This window comes from Pristiophorus japonicus, chromosome 19 (assembly GCF_044704955.1).
Source record: "Pristiophorus japonicus isolate sPriJap1 chromosome 19, sPriJap1.hap1, whole genome shotgun sequence".
Lineage (NCBI taxonomy): Eukaryota > Metazoa > Chordata > Chondrichthyes > Pristiophoridae > Pristiophorus > Pristiophorus japonicus.
In genome coordinates, this window is record NC_091995.1 from 11,052,081 (window position 1) to 11,077,027 (window position 24,947).

The 24,947-nt window shown below is 47.2% G+C and overlaps 2 protein-coding genes across 2 annotated transcripts; both read left to right on the forward strand.

Moving 5' to 3' along the window:
* Window positions 1-917: 917 nt before the first annotated feature.
* On the forward strand, window positions 918-7,228 carry LOC139230352 (tumor necrosis factor-like). Its single transcript, XM_070862180.1, has 4 exons — window positions 918-1,103; window positions 1,929-1,971; window positions 3,897-3,962; window positions 6,813-7,228. Exons 1-4 carry the CDS (start codon window positions 918-920, stop codon window positions 7,226-7,228), a joined length of 711 nt encoding a protein of 236 aa, XP_070718281.1.
* A 9,902-nt stretch (window positions 7,229-17,130) lies between these two features.
* LOC139230657 (tumor necrosis factor-like) lies at window positions 17,131-24,128 on the forward strand. Its single transcript, XM_070862465.1, has 3 exons — window positions 17,131-17,351; window positions 18,406-18,638; window positions 23,719-24,128. Exons 1-3 carry the CDS (start codon window positions 17,131-17,133, stop codon window positions 24,126-24,128), a joined length of 864 nt encoding a protein of 287 aa, XP_070718566.1.
* The last annotated feature ends 819 nt before the right edge of the window (window positions 24,129-24,947 follow it).

Consider the following 24,947-nt stretch of genomic DNA (forward strand, 5'->3'; position numbering starts at 1 on the left):
GAGAATTGGATTGGATTCTGTTCAATGACTGGGGATTTGTCCCATTGAGTTCTATGCTTGGATCAGTTGCTTGCAATGTGCTGAGGTATATAACTTGCCTCTTACACGGTAACTGGGATGTGATTGCCCCTTTTACATAGTCCATCACACTCTAACCGTGTACTGCTGATTCCCCTGATTCTTCTCATCCTTTTCCTTTTCCGTTGCTTCAAAAAGAAACAGTTCATATAATCTGCCCCCCCTTTCCTACACTCTACCCACCAACCCCCCCACCACTCCCCTCCCCATATATCCTCTGGGTCTACAGCTTGATAAACACTTCCTTTCGCACCATGCTGGATATGACTTTAACTCTATGAATCATTGTACTTAGCAATAAATTAATCCACTTTTATGAGAAAATGTGATTAAAATCAAAAGCAAGATGGGGTGAGGGGATACCCCAATATTTTAAAAGTAAAAATAAACTTTCACATCCACCTCTATTCCTGTAAGGCCCTGTTTTCCAGGTATCTGTATGTCTTTCCCTCTGTTTCTATCTCTCTCTTTCTGTCTGTTTCTCTCTGTCTGTCTCTTCTCTCAGTCTCTGTCACAAACTCTCTCCAGCATTCTCTTTCTCTCTCACTCTTGTCTATCTCTCTCTCTCTCTCTACTCAAACTATAATTCGCTCTCACTCTCTTTCTCTACCACACTTGTTTCTCATTCTCTCTCTCTCGCTCTCTCTCACAAACTCTCTCTCTCTTTCTCTGTGTCACACTCAGTTCTTGGGGGCTGGGCTGAGCTGGGTAATTCCCACGATGTACTTCAAATACTGAGCCGCTTCAGCGTGTTGGCCAGAGGCAACTCGAGAGAGAGAGAGTCAGACAGATACACAGACAGACCCTAGCAGCGTTCTGTGCAGCAACCTAGCATGACCATGAGCAACGAGAAGATACTGTCAGAGCTTGAGAAAGGCAGGGAGGTTGGAGTGGAAGAGTTGGGCTTTAAGGGCAGCCGGGTTCTGAAGCTTCTGTGCACCTTTACACTTTTGGCTTTCGGGGCTGTCTCTGTGTATCTCTTATTCTGTCAGATCGCGCCTCTAACTTCAAACCAGTCAAGCCAGGTATGTAACACTTCTGTCAGGCACTGAGCTCCACTCTTGTCATTGTTTTAATGTAGTTGCTGTTATTCAATTCTTTTTATCGAAAGCGTTAAATTTCGGTACGTTCTGCAGTCGCTACTTCGACTGGATTTATTTTCGCTCCGTCGAAATTGCGGTGTGACGTGTGGCTCCGCCAGTCTCTCTAGCATTAACCCCCATGGCCCGAGCCCTCGAGGTTGGAGGACTGTTCGATCGGTTGAGTGACTGTTACGGCGTTCCGAGACACGGGGAGGTGAATTTCTTGCTAATTTCGCTGCCGCGTGCCCTCCCCCGCCCTTTACGCCGAATTTTCGCTCAAGTTGCTGCAGCTCGGATGAAACTGGCTCCCGCGGGAACTCCAGCCCTGTGGCCAGTGGCCCACAGGCACGCCCCCCCCCCGACGCTACCGAATTTCCCCTTTCCCCTAGTGTTTGGCGAGACGCGCAAACCCCGCGGCGCAAATTTTCGGCGCAAAAAAACTGCCCCGCGATTTTAACGTTTTAGGTCAAATTAGTAGGAGTTGGAAAATCGTGATCAGGGCACTCACAGGAACACGCCATGGGGTAGAAATCTGTCCTTGGGCGGTGTCGCCCCACCCGCCCGTTATACGCCCCACCTCATATTCGCTGGAAGTCAATGAGACCCAATATCAGGCGGGAATTAGAACGGGCGGGTGCCATATCGCCTGCTTTGTGCTGCCGCCCAATTCAGTTCTACCTCCAAGTGCCCACTGAGGTCCACAGTAATGTCTAGGCTTCTGTGTGGAGCCTCTATTTAATCTCCAACTCTCTCTGTCTCCTTCTGCAGAAAGCAACACTGAGGGGAGCGGAGAATCTGCCCGCTAATAGTGGTGAGTGCCACCTGACTGTCCCCCCCTCTCTCTCTTTGTCCCCCCTCTCTCTCTCTTTGTCCCCCTCTCTCTCTTTGTCCCCCTCTCTCTCTCTCTGTCCCCCTCTCTCTCTTTGTCCCCCCTCTCTCTCTTTGTCCCCCTCTCTCTCTCTCTGTCCCCCTCTCTCTCTTTGTCTTTCTTTCTCTTTGTCCCCCCTCTCTCTCTCTCTTTGTCTCTCTCTCTCTTTGTCTCTCTCTCTTTGTCCCCCACTCTCTCTCTCTTTGTCTCTCTCTCTCTTTGTCTCTCTCTCTTTGTCCCCCCCTCTCTCTCTCTTTATCCCCCTCTCTCTCTTTGTCTCTCTCTCTTTGTCCCCCCTCTCTCTCTCTCTTTGTCCCCCCCTCTCTCTCTCTCTTTGTTCCCCCCTCTCTCTCTCTGTCCCCCTCTCTCTCTTTGTCCCCCCTCTCTCTCTTTGTCCCCCCTCTCTCTCTTTGTCCCCCCCCTCTCTCTCTTTGTCCCCCCCCTCTCTCTTTGTCCCCCCTCTCTCTCTTTGTCCCCCTCTCTCTCTTTGTCCCCCCCTCTCTCTCTTTGTCTTTCTCTCTCTTTGTCCTCCCTCTCTCTCTCTTTGTCTCTCTCTCTCTTTGTCCCCTCCTCTCTCTCTCTTTGTCCCCCTCTCTCTCTCTTTGTCTCTCTCTCTCTTTGTCCCCCCTCTCTCTCTCTTTGTCCCCCCTCTCTCTCTCTTTGTCCCCCCTCTCTCTTTCTTTGTCCCCCCCTCTCTCTCTCTCTTTGTCCCCCCCTCTCTCTCTCTTTGTCCCCCCCTCTCTCTCTCTTTGTCCCCCCCTCTCTCTCTCTTTGTCCCCCCTCTCTCTCTCTCTCTTTGTCCCCCCCTCTCTCTCTTTGTCCCGCCCTCTCTCTTTGTCCCCCCCTCTCTCTCTTTGTCCCCCCCTCTCTCTCTTTGTCCCCCCCTCTCTCTCTTTGTCCCCCCCTCTCTCTCTTTGTCCCCCCCTCTCTCTCTTTGTCCCCCCCTCTCTCTCTTTGTCCCCCCCTCTCTCTTTGTCCCCCCCCTCTCTCTCTTTGTCCCCCCCTCTCTCTCTTTGTCCCCCCCTCTCTCTCTTTGTCCCCCCCTCTCTCTCTTTGTCCCCCCCTCTCTCTCTTTGTCCCCCCCCTCTCTCTTTGTCCCCCCCCCTCTCTCTCTTTGTCCCCCCCTCTCTCTCTTTGTCCCCCCCTCTCTCTCTTTGTCCCCCCCTCTCTCTCTTTGTCCCCCCCTCTCTCTCTCTTTGTCCCCCCCTCTCTCTTTGTCCCCCCTCTCTCCCTTTGTCCCCCCTCTCTCTCTCTTTGTCCCCCTCTCTCTCTTTGTCCCCCATCTCTCTCTTTGTCCCCCCCTCTCTCTTTGTCCCCCCTCTCTCTCTTTGTCCCCCTCTCTCTCTCTTTGTCCCCCCCTCTCTCTCTTTGTCCCCCCTCTCTCTCTTTGTCCCCCCCTCTCTCTCTTTGTCCCCCCCTCTCTCTCTTTGTCCCCCCCTCTCTCTCTTTGTCCCCCCCTCTCTCTCTTTGTCCCCCCCTCTCTCTCTTTGTCCCCCTCTCTCTCTTTGTCCCCCCCTCTCTCTCTTTGTCCCCCCCTCTCTCTTTGTCCCCTCCTCTCTCTCTTTGTCCCCCCCTCTCTCTCTTTGTCCCCCCCTCTCTCTCTTTGTCCCCCCCTCTCTCTCTTTGTCCCCAATCTCTCTCTCTTTGTCCCCCCCCTCTCTCTCTTTGTCCCCCCCTCTCTCTCTCTCTGTCTGTCCCTCCCTCTCTCTCTCTCTCTCTCTCTGTCTGTCCCTCTCTCTCTCTCTCTCTGTGTCTGTCCCTCTCTCTCTCTCTCTCTGTGTCTGTCCCCCTCTCTCTCTCGTGTTGTCAGTCAGTTTTGGTTCATGTGCATCGCCATAGCGACTGAGAGTCCGGCTTTTCTTTTCCAGGCCTACCTCGTCTCATGAATCAAGTGGGAAACGACCCAAGGGGAAAAATCGCAGCACACCTGACAGGTAAGGGGCTATTATTGATGCAGACGGATGTTTAGCAGACTATCAAAGGAGGGTTAATTAATTTGCATAATTATATATATATATCACAGACAGCAGAGTATCATCCGTATCTGCCGGCGTTCCCTCAATGTTACCGCACAATGTTAACCCCAAGTGTAGCTAGACTTTAATCTGCTAACGTTACTCTTCTGCCCCCTTGTGGTATCTGGGTCACCGTCCCTCTCCCTCTGGTGTCTTTCACTGGCACCAGCTCCCTTTCGTGTCTGCTGCAGGAGCAATGAGAGTCCGTGGGATCCTTAACCAGGATGTTACAGGTTGGAGTGTACCCGAGTCTAATGTACTGTGAACCTGCTCTACACTAACTACAAATCTGAAGCCAAGGGAGGACTGAGGGGTGACCTGATCGTAGAATCATAGACATTTACAGCAGGGAAGGAGGCCATTTTGGACCATTGTGTCCGTGCCGGCTGACCAATAGCTATCCAAACTAATCCCACTTTCCAGCTCTTGGTCCTGGCCCTGTAAGTTACGACACTTCAAGTGCACATCCAAGCACTTTTTAAATGTGATGAGAGTTTCTGCCTCTACCACCCTTTCAGGCAGTGAGCTCCAGAACCGCACCACCCTCTGGGTGAAGATATTTCCCCTCATATACCTCCCCCCAGTTATTTAAATCTATGCCTCCTGGCTGTTGACCCCTCTGTCAAGGGAACCAGGTCTTTATTTTCTACTCTATTCAGGCACCACATGATTTCGTACAGCTCAATCAGGTGACCCCTCAACCTCCTCTGTTCCAAAGAAAACAGACCCAGCATCTCCAATCTTTTGCTCATAGCCATAATTCTCCAGTCCAGGCAACATTCTTGTAAATCTCCTGCACTTTTTCCAGTGCAATCAGATCGTTCCTGTAATATGGTGATCAGAACTGCACACTACTTTAGCTGTGGCCCAACTAGTGTTATATACAGCTCAAGTATAACCTGCTTGCTCTTGTATTTTATGCCTTGACTAATAAAGACAAGTAGATGAATATCTTTAAAAAGAAAGAAAGACTTGCATTTATACAGCGCTATTCCTGACCCGAAACACTTTACAGCCAATGAAGTACTTTTGAAGTTTAGTCACTGTTGTAATGTAATTTAAATGGTTCGCTAATGTCCTTTTTAGGGAAGAAAATCTGCCAACTTACCCGGTCTGGCCTGTGTGTGACTCCGGAACCACAGTAATGTAGTTAACGGCCCTCTCAAATGACCGAGCAAGACACACAGTTGTCACCACCACCTTCTCAAGGGGCAATTAGGGACGGGTAATAAATGCCGGCCTTGCCAGCGACGCCCACATCTCAGGAACAAATTTTTTTTAAAGTTTATGAAGGGGTTTGATAGGGTTAGACGTAGAGAAGACATTTCTATTTGTGGGGATTCCAAAAATAGTGGGGGGGGGTCATAAGTAGAAGATAGACACACATAAATGCAATAGGGAATTCAGAAGAAACTTCTTTACCCAGAGAGTGGTTAGAAATGTGGAACTCGCTACCACAGGGAGTGGTTGAGGCGAATAACATAGGTGCATTTAATGAGAAGCCAGATAAAGACATGAGGGACAAAGGAATAGAAGTATATGCTGATGGGGGTAGATAAAGAGGAGTGGGAGGAGACTTGTATGGACCATAAACACCGACATAGACCTGTTGGGTCGAATGGCCTGTCTCTGTGTCTTAGAATTCTATGTAAGCTTAAGGTCAACGTAAATAAGCTTAATTGTCTGTCAGACCCTGTAAAGGTGAGATGGGTATTTGTGCGTCTGATTTTGAATACATGTTTAGTTTCTAGATCTTCTGCCTCCTCCCCAACAACCGCCCCTGAAAGCTGTGCCTCTTTCTGGGGAGCAGCTTGTGTTCAACAATACCTCATCCAAGGGCTCATGACACTTCGACTAGTAGGGGTCTCAGAGCTGTGTCCCAACTTTGTCTCACACATGTGCACTGCCTGCAGAGGTGACGGGACAGCAAGCAGGAAGTTTCCTCGATTTCCTGCCCCTCAATCACCTTGTACTGAGACCAGCTACTGGAGATTGTCTGAGCAGGCGCATGGGAAAACCATCGCCTGCAAGTTCCCCTCCAAGTCACTCACTATCCCGACTTGGAAATATATCGCCGTTCCTTCATCATCGCTGGGTCGAAATCTTGGGACTCGCTCCCGAACAGCACTCTGGGAAAACCTTCACCACACGGGACTGCAGCGGTTCAAGAAGGCGGCTCACCGCCACCTTCTCGAGGGCAATTAGGGATGGCCAATAAATGCTGGCCCTTGCCAGCAACGCCCACATCCCGAGAGTGATTAAGACAAAAATATCCCTCCTGGGGCTTGGAATTGTGGGTAGTGTGTTAACCAAGTGATCCAATGGGTTCGTGGCATAGTCCAGTTGGGCCGAATGGCCTGCTTCCGTGCTGTACATTCTGTGTAATGCTTCATTTTTAAGGAAGAGCGAGAGAGAGAGAGGGAGAGAGAGGGACAAAGAAAAGAAACAAAATTGGAGAATAAACGGGCGAGACAATGGACCTTTGCAATGACTGCAAAGTGGCTCCTCTGGTATTGTTGAGCCACATGATAGCCCAGCAGAGGGCGCTGCACTCTTCCACTGGGCAGGCTCCAACTCCACTCAATGCTCTTGCTAGCTGATTCGGCGTGCCTGAATTCTGAAGTCATTCAGTCCCCCAACACTTAAAGCCCCTCTTCTCCATGAGCGTGAAAACTGAAGCCTCCCCCTCCTGCCCCCATCGTAGGAATAAAAAATAGGGAAAGAGGGAACGACGGTGGTATATTTACACTTTGTCCTTGTCTCTCTCAGCTGATCCCATCAAGGGGAAAACCAACAAGCTGGCCTGGCAAAAGGAGACAGGCATTGCATTCTCTCACGGCATCGAGTTTGCCAACAACAGCCTGCTGATCAGCCGGCCCGGCTTCTACTTCATCTACACCCAGGTGGTCTTCTACTCCAGCCAGTGCGAGGGGAACACCGTCTTCCTCAGCCACGACATGCACAAGCTCTCCCTGGCCTACCCAGAGGAGACCATTCTGCTCAGGGCCACCAAATCGGTCTGCCACAATGGTCAGCACGACGACCCCTGGTACAAGACCTCCTACCAGGGCGCCATCTTCGAGTTCGAGGCCGGCGACAGGATCTACTCCAGGGTGACCGACAAGGTGCTCAAGTACTTGGACACTAAGGAAGGCAAGACCTTCTTTGGAATATTTGCTTTGTGAGGAATGGTGTATTTTTGTTGTTGTTGTTGGCCAGCAGAGTGCAATGACTTGTAAAGTCCGGCGGGTTGGGCCTCTAGAATCTAGGTTCAAATCCAGCCCAGGCTGCATTAGGGATGGAAGTTAGCATCTGTGCTGGCTTTAAAGGTCCTGTGCGAACAGTTTTAAAGAAAGACCTTCCATTTATATATGTATATATATATATAGAGAGAGAGAGAAGGCCTTTCATAATCTCAGGGTGCCAGCAAGCACTTTACAGTACGTTTTGACGTGTAGTCACTGTTGTAAAGCAGGGAAACGCCAATTTGCGCACAGCAAGATCCCACAACCAACAATGTCATAATGACCAGATAAGCTGTTTTTTTTTAACAATGTTGGTTGCGGGATAAATATTCCCTGTGTTGCTGCTGCTTCTTCGAGTGGCCACAGGATCAATTACATCCCTCGGTATACATAGAAACATCGAAAATAGGTGCAGGAGTAGGCCATTCGGCCCTACGAGCCTGCGCCACCATTCAATACGATCATGGCTGATCATTCCCTCAGTACCCTATTCCTGCTTTCTCTCCATACCCCTTGATCCCTTCAGCCGTAAGGGCCATATCTAACTCCCTTTCGAACATCTCTAACGAACTGGCCTCAACAACTTTCTGTGGTCGAGAATTCCACAGGTTCTCAATTGTGGAATTTAGCATCTCATCCGAAAGATGACACCTCCGACAGTGCAGCACTCCCTCAGCACTGCACGGGGAGCGTCGGCCTAGATTTTGCGCTCCAGTCTCTGGAGTGGGAGCTTGATCCCCCCACAGCCTTCTGACTCAGAGGTAAGAGCGCTATCGTTGAGCCATGGCTGAGACTTATTAACCTAGTTCAAATTAAGCTTGGAGGGCCCTCAGTGCAATCTGCAACTCTAATTTGGGACAAAGTTGGCCAACTCATTTGTGAACTCGAGAAGAGGGTTGGCAAATGCGTGGCATTCCCGTGTCGGGGCAGTAGGCGGCACCCTTCCGAGGTGGCAGCATGCCGTTTCAGCATGGTCCTGTCGGGCTGAATTGTGTGCTGTAAGTTCTGTCTGACACTCGGGAGGGATGTCCTCGGGGAGCACTGCTGTGTGGGATTCTTTATGTCAAAGGAGGCGTTACAAATAGGTAAAAAGCACAGTTGTGCGATGATCATGCTCTGAATAAGCTGAGGTGTTGAACACAGGTTTGGAAAGCTTGGGCAGTACACGCGGGTTTGTCCTCAACCAGCCCTGATTTTAATTTATGACAAGTGTGTTATTTAAACTAATACTCCCCAGGGATACACTAATCGCAAAATGCCTGGAGTTACCGGGTGAGATACTTGGCCTGGATGTTCGACCTGTATCGGAACTGCCCTGGTATCTCTAGATTGTTGGGCACTGTGCCAGTCTAGTGATGGGCACTGTGCCAGTCCATTCATGACTGGCATTGAACCTTCTGTTGGCTGTTGTCTCAAGAATGTATTTATAATGCGTGTAAATTATTATTTTTTTCCCCGCATGTGAGCTGGTACCATTTATTTATTGTTCAGTGCTGTGTTTCTCTTAAATGTAAATTTGAATGTAACCTGTACTTGTCAAAGTGCATTGTGGGATTGCCTTCGTGCCACCAGTCAATGTCTGGTTGCTATGCACTGTCTGGGAAAACCCAAGTCCATCTAATACTGCTCTCACATCTGGGCAGACTCTCTTGCGCCCCTGGGATACAGGAGCAAGCTTGCAACCTGATTGGTGATCGATCCTTCTCCGACCTCGAGTCAAATCACTCCCATCTTCCCTTTCTCTCTGTGCTGTTGATGACCATTCTCTCTGGCTTAATACCCATCAGGACATTCCTCTGCATCCAATGCAGCCTCCCTCCTTCCCGACACCTCTACAGCGTTGAAATGGAGATTCTTCCTTCACCGAGCTCGACTCGTGCCTTCCCGAAGGCCTCGCAAATTCCTTATCTCCGTTTGTCTTTCCTCCTTCCGACAGCGAATAGGATTCAGGCTTGGTGTCACCTCACCAGGGCTGTCTTCTCCCCTAGTCTTCTTCCCCCATGGAGGTGTCCCAAACTTGTGTTTCTCCACAATAACAGCAAAAATGACATTCCCACAATGCATAGATCATTCTACACCCTCTGGAATGGGGCCCAAACGGGAGCAGTCAATTACCTGCAATGTAGGGAAGCCAATTGCTTTTTTGTCCAGAATATTTTAACCTTTAACCTTTAGCCAGTAACCTTTAACCTTTCACCTTTTTAGTCTGGGGAGTACTTGCACAATTGTAATCTTGTGTTGGAGCAGCCAGAGATTCCCAATTGCCGTTTGTGGCAGGTAAAGGACGATGTTTTATGTTAAAACATGCTCTGTGTGACAAGTAGATCTTGCCCGCTGTCTGGATTAAACTTGCGCAGTTCAATTATTTTGGAATGTATTTAATAATAAGGATTTGTATTTATTTATTTTTATTCAATAAAGTATTTTGCTACAGAAATGAAAGATGCTTTCTCTCTTTCTTTTACTGATGATTCAATTAGTTACACCATTAAAATGTTGTGCTTGCGTCAATGAATGTCGAGTTGCTTCTGACCTCCTGATTGGCTAGTGGTAACCATGGCAACCTCAAATGCAGAAAGAGTACATGGTGCCTGCACTGTACTAGCTCCCTCCAACTTCCAGAGATGGAAGATTTAGGAGCAGAAGTAGGCCCTACGGCCCCTCGAGCCTGCTCCGCCATTCAATATGATCATGGCTGATCATCGACCTCAACTTCACTTTCCCGCCTGATCACCCTTGATTTCCCCGAGATTACAAAATTCTATCTCTCTGAACCTTGAATATATTCAACGATTCAGCATCCACAGCCCTCTGGGGCAGAGAATTCCAAAGATTCACAACCCTCTGAGTGAAGAAATTGCTACTCGTCTCAGTCCTAAATGGCATTCCCCTTATCCCGAGACTGTGCCCCCAAGTTCTAGACATTCCAGTCAATCAAATTCCCTCTTAAATACTGTGATTGTCTGGGCTTTAATTAGCCACTCATAGGAACAGGAGGAGTAGGCCATTCAGCCCATTAAGTATCTTCCGCCATTCAATATTATGGTTGATCTGTACCTTAACTCCATTTAGCTGTCTTGGTCCCATATTCACTCATCCTGCTTTCCAAATTCTAATCACCCTGTACATAAGAAACAGACTCTTCCAGTATTACCTCTTTAAGCATTCAGCATTAATTCTCTCATTCTGGCCTCTTGAGCATCCCTGACTTTAATCGCCCTACCACTGGCGGCCGTACCTTCTGTTGCCTGGGCCCGAATTTCTGGCATTTCCTCCCTAAACCTCTCTGCCTCTCCACCTCTCTCTCCTCCTTTTTAAGTCGCTCCTTAAAACCACCCTCTTTGGCCAAGCTTTTGGTCACCTGTCCTAATATCTCTTTATGCGGCCTGGTATCAAGTTTGGTCTGAGAACAACAACTTGCATTTATATAGCACCTTTAACATGGTGCAACATCCCAAGGTGCTCCACAGGAGCGATTAGCAAACAAAATTTGACGCCAAGCCACATAAGGAGATATTGGGACAGGTGAGTTGGTCAAAGAGATGGGGCCTTGAGAAGAGAAAGAGGTACAGATGTTTAGGGAAAAAATTCCACAGCTTAGGACCCAGGCAGCTGAAGGCACGTCTCAAAGCCAGGGATGCTCAATTGGCCAGAATTGGAGGCATGCAGAGATCTTGGAGGGCTGTAGGGATGGAGGAGATTATAGAGATAGGGAGGGGTGAGGCCATGGAGGGATTACTAATGTAAGGATGAGAATTTTGAAATCGAGGCATTGCCGGACCGGGAGCCAATGTAGGTCAGTGAGCACAAGAGTGCTGGGTGAGCGGGACTTGGAGCGAGTTAGGATACAGGCTCCTGTGAAGCACCTTGGGACATTTTACTACATTAAAGGTGCTACCTAAATGCAAGTTGTTGTTGTTCTATCCCTCGTTACCCATAATCCCATTAGAAATGAGTGTTCATGCGCTCAGGAGGAGCACAGAAAATGTCGAACCCCTCAGCACCAACAGAGATCTTCTGGTTCCTCTCTCTCCGCGGCACAGGATAGAGATGGACATGAAGGTTCTATGCGGTCCATTCTAGTCTGTCCTTGCAGAGAATCCTCCAGGTCCACTCTTTCCCCAGGCCGGCATCACATCACCAATCCTTTCTTGAATGACCCCAGTGTGTCACCTCCACCGCACCACACAGGAGCCCATTCCGTGGATTTGAGGTGGTTTCTCCGAGCACGACCACAGCGCATGAGACGTCTCCCCATGCCCTCTCCACAAGGCAAAAAGAGCAGTTCCCCCAATTTATACATATGCTGAATTTATACGTCATTATCATTTGACTCAGTAAAAGGAAAGAAAGAAGGACTTGCATTTATATAGCGCCTTTCACAACCTCAGGATGTCCCAAAACACTTCACAGCCAATGAAGTACTTTTAGAGTGTAGTACTGTTGTAAAGTAGGAAATACAACAGCCAATTTGTGCACAGCAAGCTCCCACAAAAAGCAATGAGATAAATGTCTTCACTCTTCACTCATAGGGTTGTGAATCTTTGGAATTCTCTACCCCAGAGGGCTGTGGAGGCTCAGTCGTTGAGTATATTCAAGAGGGAGATCGATAAGTTTTTCAATATTAAGGGAATCAGGGATATGGGGATAGTGCAGGCAAGTGGAGTTGAGATGGAAGATCAGCCATGATCTTATTGAATGGCGGAGCAGGCTCGAGGGGCCGAATGGCCGACTCCTGCTCCTATTTCTTATGTTCTTATGTTTTTAAATAACTCTGTAATCTGTGTTTTTTTTAGTGTTAATTGAGCGATAAATATTATCAAGGACTTCCGGTGAGAACTCCCCCTTTGCTCTTCTTCGAAATAGTAGCCATGGGATCTTTTACGTCCAACCTGAACAACAACTTGCATTTATATAGCACCTTTAATGTAGTAAAATATCACAAGGCGCTTCACAGGAGCGACTTTCAGACGAAAAACTGACACCAAGCCACAGAAGGAGATAATAGAATAGGTAACCAAAAGCTTGGATGAAGAGGTGGGTTTTAAGTAGCATCTTAAACTGAGGCCCTGTCTGCCCTCTCTTTAACGTCTCATCTGAAAGACAGCACTTCTGACCTGGGTGTGAAGCACAGCCTGCAATACAATGGAAAGATTAATTATCCAGCCGCAGTAAGTCAACATCCTGGGTGCCTTGCATCATCTGGAAGCGGTACACGGGGAAGATGGTAAAGACCGTTTGTTTTTGTTGCAATTATAATGTTTTCATTCTGATCGGTTTGCAACACATTGTGGCCAAAGCAGCAATCTTGGAAAAGTTAATGACGTAATTAGTGTTACTGCATGGTGACTCACAGTGAAATTTGAGGCTGGAGATTATTTCTTCCCTGAGCAAAGTCATTAATGTTCTCACTTCATCCTTGTTTACAAATCGCTCCATGTCCCCACCCCTCCCTATCTCTGGAATCTCCTCCAGCTCCACAACCCCCCCCCCCCCCGAGGTCTCCGCGCTCCTCAAATTATGCCCTCTTTAGCATCCCTGATTATAATCGCTCAACCATCGGTGGCTGTGTCTTCAGCTGCCTGGGCCCCAAGCTCTGGAACTCCCTCCCTAAACCTCTCTGTCTCTCTACCTCTTTTTCATAGAAACTTAGAAAATAGGTGCAGGAGTAGGCCATTCGGCCCTTCGAACCTGCACCACCATTCAATAAGATCATTGCTGATCATTCACCTCAGTACTCCTTTCCTGCTTTCTCTCCATACCCCTTGATCCCTTTAGCCGTAAGGGCCACATCTAACTCTCTCTTGAATATATCCAATGAACTGGCATCAACAACTCTCTGCGGTAGGGAATTCCACAGGTTAACAACTCTCTGAGTGAAGAAGTTTCTCCTCATTTCAGTCCTAAATGGCTTACCCCTTATACTTAGACTGTGTCCCCTGGTTCTGGACTTCCCCAACATCGGGAACATTCTTCCTGCATCTAACCTGTCCAATCCCGTCAGAATTTTATATGTTTCTATGAGATCCCCTCTCATCCTTCTAAACTCCAGTGTATAAAGGCCCAGTCAATCCAGTCTCTCCTCATATTCCTCCTTTAAGACGATCCTTAAAATCTACCTCTTTGACCAAGCTTTTACTAAGAACATAAGAACATAAGAAATAGGAACAGGAGTAGGCCATACGGCCCCTCGAACCTACTCCACCATTCAATAAGATCATGGCTGATCCGATCATGGACTCAGCTCCACTTCCCCGCCCGCTCCCCATAACCCCTTATTCCCTTATCGCTTAAGAAACTGTCTATTTCTATCTTAAATTTATTCAATGTCCCAGTTTCCACAGCTCTCTGAGGCAGCGAATTCCACAAATTTATAACCCACTGAGAGGAAATTTCTCCTCATCTCAGTTTTAAATGGGTGGCCTCTTATTTTAAGATCATGCTCTCTAGTTCTAGTCTCCGCCATCAGTGGAAACATCCTCTCTGCATCCACCTTGTCAAATCCCCTCATAATCTTATACATTTCAATAAGATCACCTCTCATTCTTCTGAATTCCAATGAGTAGAGGCCCAACCTACTCAATCTTTCCTCATAAGTCAAACCCCTCATCCCCAGAATCAACCTAGTGAACCTTCTCTGAACTGCCTTCAAAGCAAGTATATCCTTTCGTAAATATGGAAATCAAAATTGCACGCAGTATTCCAGGTGCGGCCTCACCAATACCTTATATAGCTATAGCAAGGCATCCCTGCTTTTATATCCCATCCCCTTTGCAATAAAGGCCAAGATTCCATTGGCCTTCCTGATCACTTGCTGTACCTGCATACTAACCTTTTGTGTTTCATGCACAAGTACCCCCAGGTCCCACTGTACTGTGGCACTTTGCAATCTTTCTTCATGGTCACCTGCTGTAACTACTACTTATGTGGCTCAGTGTCAAATTTATCTGTTTTGTCTTATAATACTGCTGTGAAGCGCCTGGGGACATTTTACTATGTGAAAGGCGCTATATAAATGCCAATTGTTGTTGTGCACTCACTTGGTGGCCCAGTCCCATATTGTCTGTTTGATGCCAGTGCAAAGGCCTAGAAAACCTCTCAGTTCAGAGCAACTGAGGATGGCCAATAAGTGTGGCCTTTCCAGGGTCGTTATCACAACAAAAATAACCAAAAGGCCTGCACCCCTGCTCCTGGCCATGAATTCTACATAATTACCCTCACTTTACTTCAAGCTCATTAATTGAATGTAAAACACTGAGTAATGTTTCCGAGAGGTTTTACAAGGCGCTTTATCAACGCAGGCGTTTTATCAGCGCAAGTCCTTTTCAATATTTCATCATCATAGGCAGTCCCTCGTATTGAAGATGACTTGCTTCCCTGCCAAAAAGGGATGAGTTCACAGGTGTTTCAATGAAGGGCCTAATAGTCCAGGTCCTGAACTACATGTTGAAGGTGGAAGATGCCAATGCTTGGATTTTTTTAACGTGTGGTGGCCGTTGCACACCAGCCACCAGACAGGCTTGACAGAGCTAGGTCTTGGTCCAGTGGCAAGGATTACCCAAGCCGACTGGAGACCTGCTCTGCTGCAAGGAACTAGCACGCACATATCGCAGTGTGGGCTGGCCATGCCACACACACACACACACACACACGCTCACAACATGGAACTGGAACTGGATTACATTCATTATAATATATTAATATTACCTTAATTATATATTATATTACATTATAATTATACTCAATATAGCCCAGAGCACAGAAATTACCCTACACCCTGTATCTACACCGCAGTGATTGCTCGCCCTGTATCTGCACCACTGCTCCTGGCCACGTCTAGGCCAGCATCCCCAGCATTGAAGCACTGACCACACTCGATCAGCTCCGCTGAGCAGGCTACATCGTCCGCATGCCAGACACGAGACTCCCAAAGCAAGCGCTCTACTCGGAACTCCTTCTTGGCAAACAAGCCAAAGGTGGACAGAGGAAACATTACAAGGACACCCTCAAAGCATCCCTGATAAAGTGCAACATCCCCACTGACACCTGGGAGTCCCTGACCCAAGACCGCCCTAAGTGGAGGAAGTGCATCCGGGAGGGCGCTGAACGCCTCGAGTCTCATCGCCGAGAGCATGCAGAAAACAAGCGTAGGCAGCAGAAAGAATGTGCAGCAAACCTGTCCCACCCACCCCTTCCCTCAACGACTATCTGTCCCAGCTGTGACAGGGACTGTGGCTCTCGTATTGGACTGTTCAGCCACCTAAGGACTCATTCTAAGAGTGGAAGCAAGTCTTCCTCGATGCCGAGGAACTGCCTATGATGATGATGATATAGCTACGTCATAGTAATTGGCCCTCACTAGGAAGAACGATCTTTAACCTGACTACTGAATTAAACTAAATGAAGAGAACAGACGAGGTGATGGGTGTGATCTGATTTCAAGCAGTATGATTAATATCTGTTTTGTTTCCCTCAACCAACATCATTAAGACAGATTATTTGGTCATTATCACATTGCTGTTTGTGAGAGCTTGCTGTGCACAAATTGGCTGCCGCATTTCCCACATTACAACAGTGACTACACTCCAAAAGTATTTCATTGGCTGAAGAGTGCTTTGAGACATCATTAGCTTGATAAAGGCGCTATATAAACACAAATGTGTTTGTTCTTTCTTCCTTGTTTCCTCTCTTTTTCCCACCTTCTCTCTTTTCTCTTTCTCTCTTTCTTTTCTTTCTTTCTCTGTTTTGGATGAGACGTTAAACTGAAGCCCCATCTGCTGTCACAGGTGGACGGAAAAAGTCCCATGGCGCTTCTTCGAAGAAGAGCAGGGGAGTTATCCCCGGTGTCCTGGTCAATATTGGTGCAAACTGGTTGCCGCATTTCCCACATTACAACAGTGACTAGACTCCAAATGTACTGCATTGGCTGTAAAGCGCTTTGAGACATCCAATGGTCATGAAAGGCGCTATATAAATGTAAGTCTTTATTCCTTTCCATCTTTCTTTCTCTCTTTCTCTCTGTCTTTCTTTCTTTCCCGATATCAGGTAGTGGGGCTGCGCACAGAGACCCTGCAGTTGTGTGGGCCGCTGACACTCACTGCCCAGACTCAATGGCAATGACTGCTTTATTGGGATGGGCTACCAAAGGAATTTCATTGGTCATCACAGCAGGGAGTCTGCATCTTCATAAGAACATTAGAACATAAGAAATAGGAGCAGGAGTCGGCCATTTGGCCCCTCGAGCCTGCTCCACCATTCAATAAGATCATGACTGATCTGTTCTTGGGCACAGCTCCACTTCCCTGCCTGCTCCCCTTAACGCTTGACTCCCTTATCATTCAAAAATTTGTCTAACTCCACCTTAAATATATTCAAGGACCCAGCCTTCACAGCTCTCTGGGGCAGAGAAATCCACAGATTTACAACCCTCTGAGAGAAGAAATTCCTCCTCATCTCAGGTCTAAATGGGTGACCCCTTTGAGACTATGTCCCCTAGTTCTAGATTCCCCCACAAGGGGAAACATCCTCTCTGCGTCTACCCTGTCGAGTCCCCTCAGTATCTTATAGGGACCGATGGAGAGCTGGAGGCAACAAGCCCGACAGACAGGTGGGGTCTGTATTCAGCGTGACCAAGTTCGAATTTCACTCTTACATGCGTCGGGAGTTGTGCTTACAACATTGTTTCCCATTTCCTCTGTCGTCACACAAGCCTATGGGGTTTTCCAATGTCTAACTTTAAATAGAGCTCGGAGTTCCACCACAGGCACATACTCGCTCCAGAGCCGAGTCAGCCAGAGAATTGCTGCGAAGTCCAAGGCAACACTGACTGCTTGTTTGGCAACATGTCTGCAAGCATGATTAATGAAAGCATGCTGTTAGCTGCTGAGATGGGAGGAGAGCTTGTCAAGAAGCAGACTGATGCTAAGAGCCGCAGCCTCTGCTGGGCTCTCTGTGCGATCACTGTCCTCAGCTTGGTGACCTATGCTTCATATCTGTTTCTCGCTCAACTCAGAGTTTTACCATCAAACCAGGTGTGTGGACTTATCTTAGAAAGGAGGTCTAGGTCAGTCTTTGCTCCCATCTTCCCTTCCTCTTTCCTTTCTTCCTTTCTTTCACACTTTCTTTCTTGTGTTCCCTCTCTCTTCCTTTTTCTCTTTCTATCTTTCTCTCACTTTCTCTCTTTCAGTCCTTCATTTCCTCTTTCACTCTTTTTTCTTCTGTTCCCTCATTCTTTCTGTCTTTTCTTTCGGTCTTTCTTTCTATCTTTCTCTCTCTTTCTTTCCTTCTTTCTTTCTTTCGCTTCCTCTTTCTTTCCATCTTTCTCTCTTTCACCCTTTCTTTCTTTCGTTCCCTCTTTCTTTCCATCTTTCTCTCTTTCACCCTTTCTTTCGTTCCCTCTTTCTTTCCATCTTTCTCTCTTTCACCCTTTCTTTCGTTCCCTCTTGCTCCCTTTCTTTCTTTCATTCCCTCTTTCTCTCTTTCACCCTTTCTTTAATTCCCTCTTTCTTTCCACCTTTCTCTCTTTCACCCTTTCTTTCTTTCGTTCCCTCTTTCTTTCCATCTTTCTCTCTTTCACCCTTTCTTTCTTTCGTTCCCTCTTTCTTTCCATCTTTCTCTCTTTCACCCTTTCTTTCGTTCCCTCTTTTTTTTACATCTTTCTCTCTTTCATCCTTTCTTCTGTTCCCTCTTTCTTGGTGTCTTTTCTTACTTTCTTTCTTTTTGCCTTTCTTTCTATCTTTCTCTCTTTCTCTCTCTGCCAGTATTCTTGGTATGACAATATATTGTCCAGTATTCTAACAAGATGTTAATGGCAGACGAGAAGTGCCTTGCTCATGAGTTAAACGTAACCAACTCTCTGGCTTTGTAGCGTTCTGTCTCTGAGTTACTTGATCAGTTAATGAGTAATGCATCTCTTTATGAATATCTGTTCAAGTGTACAAGATTAAGAGGTCCTTACTGTGCTGTGAATGATCTAACCGATCTGCCAACTACTATGAGCTCTAATTTGGGGTAGATCTGGCACTGTGTGCGATCGTGTAAAACAGGTGATAGTATATCAGCAGCCCAAAACTTACAGCATGAGCACACCTTGAACAATTGTTTGTTTCTTTCTCCAGAAAGCAGCGCTGGTCAGAGAAGCTATCCAGGGACAGGATGCGGGAGATCTACCTCTTAAAGCTGGTGAGTGTTCGCCCTCTCTCGGTCACTTCACCTGGCGTCAGTGTTGGTGCGTGTGTGTTACATTGGCGACTCGATCAGACTAAGCGTCCGACTTTTCCCGTTTCAGAACTGCCTCGAGTCCTGAATGTGGTGGGGAAAGCCCCGAAGAGGATCGCACTCCATCTGACAGGTAAGCGATTGTCTCTGCCTGCCTCTAAAGGTCTTGCATCTAACGCCAGTCTGTCGTCACTGCAGACTGCAGACTCCAGGTGTCACACTGAGTTACAGGTGTCCCGTGTCCTTTAACCCAAGGGCAGAAGAAAGCCAGTAATTGATCCGCAGCCTGAGACTTGCAATCACCCATTGAGGGAACTCATGCGGTTTACAATCAGCCGCGGGAGCCTGTGTTTGCCTGTTGGGTCCACTGTCCTGAGGGAATTCTGCAGCAGAATGAACTAGACGGGTTTACAGCATGCGGGGAGTGCGCATGCTCCGTCTGTACAGGTTAACACTGTCCGCCTGCACAGGTTAGCACTCTCTCTCTGCACAGGTGAACACTCTCAGTGCAGGTGAACACTCTCAGTGCAGGTGAACACTCTCTGTACAGGTTAACACTGTCCGCCTGCACAGGTTAGCACTCTCACTCTCAGTACAGCTGAACACTGTCTGTACAGGTGAAGCACTCCCTGTACAGGTGAACACTCTCTGTACAGGTGAAAAACTGACTGTACAGGTGAAAACCCTTTGTACAGGTGAACATTCTCTGTACAAGTGAAGCACACACTGTACAGGTGAACATTCTCTGTACAGGTGAACACTCTCTGTACAGATGAAGCACACTCTGTACAGGTGAAAACTTGCTGTACAGGTGAACACTCTGTACAGGTGAAACACTCTCTGTATAGATGAAGCACACACTGTACAGGTGAACATTCTCTGTACAGGTGAAGCATTCTCTGTACAGGTGAAGCACACTCTGTACAGGTGAAGAACACTCTGTACAGGTGAAGAACACTCTGTACAGGTGAAGAACACTCTGTACAGGTGAACACTCCCAGTACAGGTAAAATACTCTCTGTACATGTGAAGACTTTGTGTACAGGTGAACACTCTGTACAGGTGCAACACTGTCTGTATAGGTGAACACTCCCTGTACAGGTAAAACATTCTCTGTACATGTGAAGACTCTGTGTACAGGTGAACACACTTTGTACAGGTGAACACTCTCTGCACAAATGATCACTCCCAGTACAGGTGAACACTCTCTGTACAGGTGAAACACTCTCTGTACATGTGAAGACTCTGTGTATAGGTAAACACTCTCTGTACAGGTGAAGACTCTCTGTACAGGTGAAGCACTCTCTGTACAGGTGAAGCACACTCTGTACAGGTGAACATTCTCTGTACAGGTGAACACCCTCTGTACAGGTGAAGCATATTCTGTACAGGCGAACACTCTCAGTACAGGTGATCACTCTGTACAAGTAAAACACTGTCTGTACAGGTGAAAACTCTTTGTACAGCTGAATACTCTCTGTACAGGTGAAGCACACACAGTACAGGTGAACATTCTCTGTACAGGTGAACACTCTCTGTACAGGTGAAGCACACTCTGTACAGGTGAAAACTCGCTGTACAGGTGAACACTCTGTACAGGTGAAACACTGTATAGATGAAGCACACACTGTACAGGTGAACATTCTCTGTACAGGTGAAGCATTCTCTGTACAGGTGAAGCACACTCTGTACAGGTGAAGAACACTCTGTACAGGTGAAGAACACTCTGTACAGGTGAAGAACACTCTGTACAGGTGAACACTCCTGGTACAGGTGAACACTCTCTGTACAGGTAAAATACTCTCTGTACATGTGAAGACTCTGTGTACAGGTGAACACTCTCTGTACAGGTGCAACACTGTCTGTATAGGTGAACACTCCCTGTACAGGTTAAACACTCTCTGTACAGGTAAAACATTCTCTGTACATGTGAAGACTCTGTGTACAGGTGAACACACTTTGTACAGGTGAACACTCTCTGTACAGATGAAACACTGTCTGTACAAGTGAAGACTCTCTGTACAGGTGAACACTCTCTGTACAGGTGAACACTCTCTGTACAGGTGAACACTCTCTGTACAGGTGGAACACTGCTCCTCGAGCCTGCTCCACCATTTCAGACAATCATGGCTGATCTGATCATGGATTCAGCTCCACTTCCCTGCCTGCTCCCCATAACCCCTTAATTTTTATTAGTTAAGGAACTGTCCATCTCTGTCTTAAATTTATTCAATGTCCCAGCTTCCACAGCTCTCTGAGGCAGCGAATTCCACAGATCCACAACCCTCTGAGAGAAGAATTCCTCCTCATCTCAGTTTTAAATGGGCGGCCCCTTATTCTAAGATTGTGCCCCCTAGTTCTAGTCTCCCTTATCAGTGGAAATATCCTCTCTGCATCCACCTTGTCAAGCCCCCTCATAATCTTATATATTTTGATAAGATCACCTCTCATTCTTCTGAATTCCAATGAGTAGAGCCCCAATCTACTCAACCTTTCCACCCAAGTCAACCCCCTCATCTCCGGAATCAACCCAGTGAACTTTTTCTGAACTGCATTCAAAGCAAGTATATCCTTTTGTAAATATGGAAACGAAAACTGCACGCAGTATTCCAGGTGTGGCCTCATCAATACCCTGTATAACTGTAGCAAGACTTCCCTGCTTTTATACTCCATCCCCTTTGCAATAAAGGCCAAAATTCCATTGACCTTCCTGATCACTTGCTGTACCTGCATACTAACCTTTGGTGTTTCATGCACAAGTACTCCCAGGTCCTGCTGTACTGCAGCACTTTGCAATTTTTCTCCATTTAAATAATAACTTGCCCTTTGATATTTTCTGCCAAAGTGCATGACCTCACACTTTCCAACATTATACTCCATCTGCCAAATTTTTGCTCACTCACTTAGCTGGTCTAAGTCCTTTTGCAGATTTTTTGTGTCCTTCTCACACATTGCTTTTCCTCCCATCTTTTTATCATCAGCAAACGTGGCTACGTTACACTCAGTCCCTTCTTCCAATCGTTAATATAGATTGTAAATAGTTGGGGTCCCAGCACTGATCCCTGCAGCATCCTATTAGTTACTGATTGCCAGGCCGAGAATGAACCAGTTATCCTGACTCTGTTTTCTGTGAGTTAGCCAATCCTCTATCCATACTAATATATTATCCCCAACCCCGTGAACTTTTATCTTGTGCAGTAACCTTTTCTGTGGCACCTTGTCAAATGCCTTCTGTATGTCCAAATACACCACACCCACTGATTCTCCTTTATCCAGCCTGTTCGTTACATCCTCAAAGAATTCCAGCAAATTTGTCAAACATGACTTCCCCTTCATAAATCCATGCTGACTCTGCCTGGCCGAATTATGCTTTTCCAAATGTCCTGCTACTGCTTCTTTAATAATGGACTCCAACATTTTCCCAACCACAGATGTTAGGCTAACTGGTCTATAGTTTCCTGCTTTTTGTCTGCCTCCTTTTTTAAATAGGGGCGTTACATTTGCCATTTTCCAATCTGCTGGGACCTCCCTGTCTGTACAGGTGAACACTCTCTGTACAGATAAAACACTCTCTGTGCAGGTGAACACTCTCTGTACAGGTAAAACACTCTGTGCAGGTGAACACTCTCTGTACAGGTGAAGCACACTCTATACAGGTGAACACTCTCTGTACTGGTGAAAGAATCTCTGTATTGGTGAACTTTCTCTGTACAACTGAAGCACTCTCTGTATAGGTGAACACTCTCTGTACAGGTGAACACTCTCTGTACAGGTGAAGCACTCTCTGTACAGGTGAAGCACTCTCTGTACAGGTGAAGCACTCTCTGTACAGGTGAAACACTCTCTGTACAGGTGAACAATCTATGTATCGGTGAAACACTGTCTGTACAGGTGAACACTCTCTGTACAGGTGAACACTCTCTGTGCATGTGCAACACTGTCTGTACAAGTTAATCCCTCTCTGTATAAGTGAAACACTCTCTGTACAGGTAAACATTCTCTGTACAGGTGAAACACTGTCTATACAGATGAAACACTCTCTGTGCACGTGGAACACTGTCTGTACAAGTGAATCCCTCTCTGTATAAGTGAAACACTCTCTGTACAGGTAAACATTCTCTGTACAGGTGAAACACTGTCTACACAGGTGAAACACTCTCTGTACAGGTGAACACTCTCTGTACAGGTGAAACACACTCTGTACAGGTGAACATTCTCTGTACAGGCGAACACTCTCTGTACAGGTGAAACACTGCACAGGTGAAACATTCTCTGTACAGGTGAGCACTCTCTGTACAATTGAACACTCTCTGCACAGGTGAAACACTCTCTGTACAGGTGAACACTCTCTGTACAATTGAACACTCTCTCTTCAGTTGAACACTCTCTCTTCAGTTGAATACTCTCTGTTCTGGTGAGCACTCTCTCTACAGGTGATACACTGACTGTACAGGTGAACACTCTGTACAGGTGTACACTCTCTGTACAGGTGAATCACTCTCTGTACAGGTGAACATTCTCTGTACAGGTGCACATTCTCTGTTCTGGTGAACATTCTGTGTACAGGTGAACACTCTCTGTACAGGTGAACATTCTCTGCACAGATGAACAATCTCTGTACAAGTGGAACACTCTCTGTACAGGTGAAGCACTCCCTCTGCAGGTGAAACACTCTCTGTGCAGGTGGAACACTCCATGTACAGACGAAGCATTCCCTCTATAGACAAAACACTCTCTGTACAGGTGAAGCATTCCCTCTTTCGGTGAAACACTCTCTGTACAGGTGAAACACTCTCTGTACAGGGGAAACACTCTCTGTACAGGTGAAACACTCTCTGTACAGGTGAAACACTCTCTGTACAGGTGAAACACTCTCTGTACAGGGGAAACACTCTCTGTACAGGTGAAACACTCTCTGTACAGGTGAAGCATTCCCTCTTTCGGTGAAACACTCTCTGTCCAGGTGAAACACTCTCTGTACAGGTGAAACACTCTCTCTCTATACAGGTGAAGCTGTCTGCACCTGTACAGGTGGACACTCTCATTCCATACAAGCAGAGAGTAAATTTCTAAACAAGATGTTAAACACACACATCCGGTCATAGATAGTGAGTGGGAAGAGGATTGGTCTGGAGAAAGGAGGCATCGTGTGACCACAGCTTTCAATTATTGTGATGAACTTTATCCCAACATCATTCTCTTCCTCTCCCCAGCTTCGCCAAAGACGCAAGAAAAGATGAAAGTGATCTGGCAGAACATGGGAGATCTCTCTAATGGTGTGGAGTTCCGGGACAACGCTCTTGTCATCAAGACCCCCGGTCAGTACTTTGTTTACACCCAGTTGGTCTTCTACAGTGGACACTGCCAGGGCAACACCATCTTCCTGAGCCACGAACTCACCAAGCTTTCGTCCTCCGACAGACTCAAGACGCTGCTGCTCAGTTCGCTGAAGTCTGCCTGCCATTATGGCCAACACGGAGACCCCTGGTTCAAGACCATCTACCAGGGGGCTGTCTTCGAGCTGGCGGCGGGAGATCAGATCTTCTCCCAGGTGAGCAGGAACTCAGTGTATTACGTCGACTCCAAAGCAGGAAGTAGCTACTTTGGGTTATTTGCCCTGTGAGGAGGCCGAGGCTGCTGCTTATGACCCCAAAGCAGACGACAATGACGACTCCAGAAAATGTTAACGGATTAAGTCTGAGCGGGTGCGAGCCTGGAATTCCTGGGCCTGGAGAGTGGGGGGTGGGGGGGGCAGGAGGAAGGGGAGGGGGGGGTTGCCCAGTATCAGGGTGAGCAGGGGATTAGGTGGGTTGGAGTTTGGATCGGCTCCTGGTTCTGCTAAATTACCCTGGAAGTTGAGACGGGAGCCAAGGCTGATGCTTGCTTGTGTTGAGGCAGATTGGAAAAAGAAACATCTTAGATACTTGGACACCCCTGTACCCACTCTTATCAAACTTACACATGCACTTGCACCAAATATTTGCGAAGCTGCCTTTAGCACAGGGTTCACTGGATGATCCTTCAGGATGCCCTCCTGATTTAATTGGTAATCTTCTGAGGGATTGGAGTTACGTGGGGAGACTGGAGAAGCTGGGTTTGTTCCCCTTAGAGCAGAGAAAGTTAAGTGGAGATCTGATAGAGGTGTTCAAAATCATGAAGGTATCGATAGAGTAAATAAGGAGAAACTGCTTCCAGTGGCAGAAGGGTGGAGAAGCAGATTTATGGTGATTGGCAAAAGAACCAGAGGCGACTTGACCAAAATATTTTTTCACGCAGCGAGTGGATAGGACCTGGAATGCGCTGCCTGAAAGGGTGGTGGAGGCAGATTCAATAGTAGTCTTCAAAAGGGAATTGGATAAACACTTGAAGGAGAAAATATTGCAGGGATATGGGGAAAGAGCGGGGCAGTAGGACTAACTGGATTGCTCTTTAAAAGAGCCGG

Coding starts and splice junctions, on each gene's coding strand:
- LOC139230657 (XM_070862465.1), top strand. CDS start 17,131: ATGTCTGCAAGCATGATTAATGAAAGCATGCTGTTAGCTGCTGAGATG. Junction 17,352..18,405: donor ATCTTAGAAAGGAGGTCTAG/GTCAGTCTTTGC, acceptor TTCTTTCTCCAG/AAAGCAGCGCTGGTCAGAGA. Junction 18,639..23,718: donor GATCGCACTCCATCTGACAG/GTAAGCGATTGT, acceptor TCCTCTCCCCAG/CTTCGCCAAAGACGCAAGAA.
- LOC139230352 (XM_070862180.1), top strand. CDS start 918: ATGAGCAACGAGAAGATACTGTCAGAGCTTGAGAAAGGCAGGGAGGTT. Junction 1,104..1,928: donor CTTCAAACCAGTCAAGCCAG/GTATGTAACACT, acceptor CTCCTTCTGCAG/AAAGCAACACTGAGGGGAGC. Junction 3,963..6,812: donor AATCGCAGCACACCTGACAG/GTAAGGGGCTAT, acceptor TGTCTCTCTCAG/CTGATCCCATCAAGGGGAAA.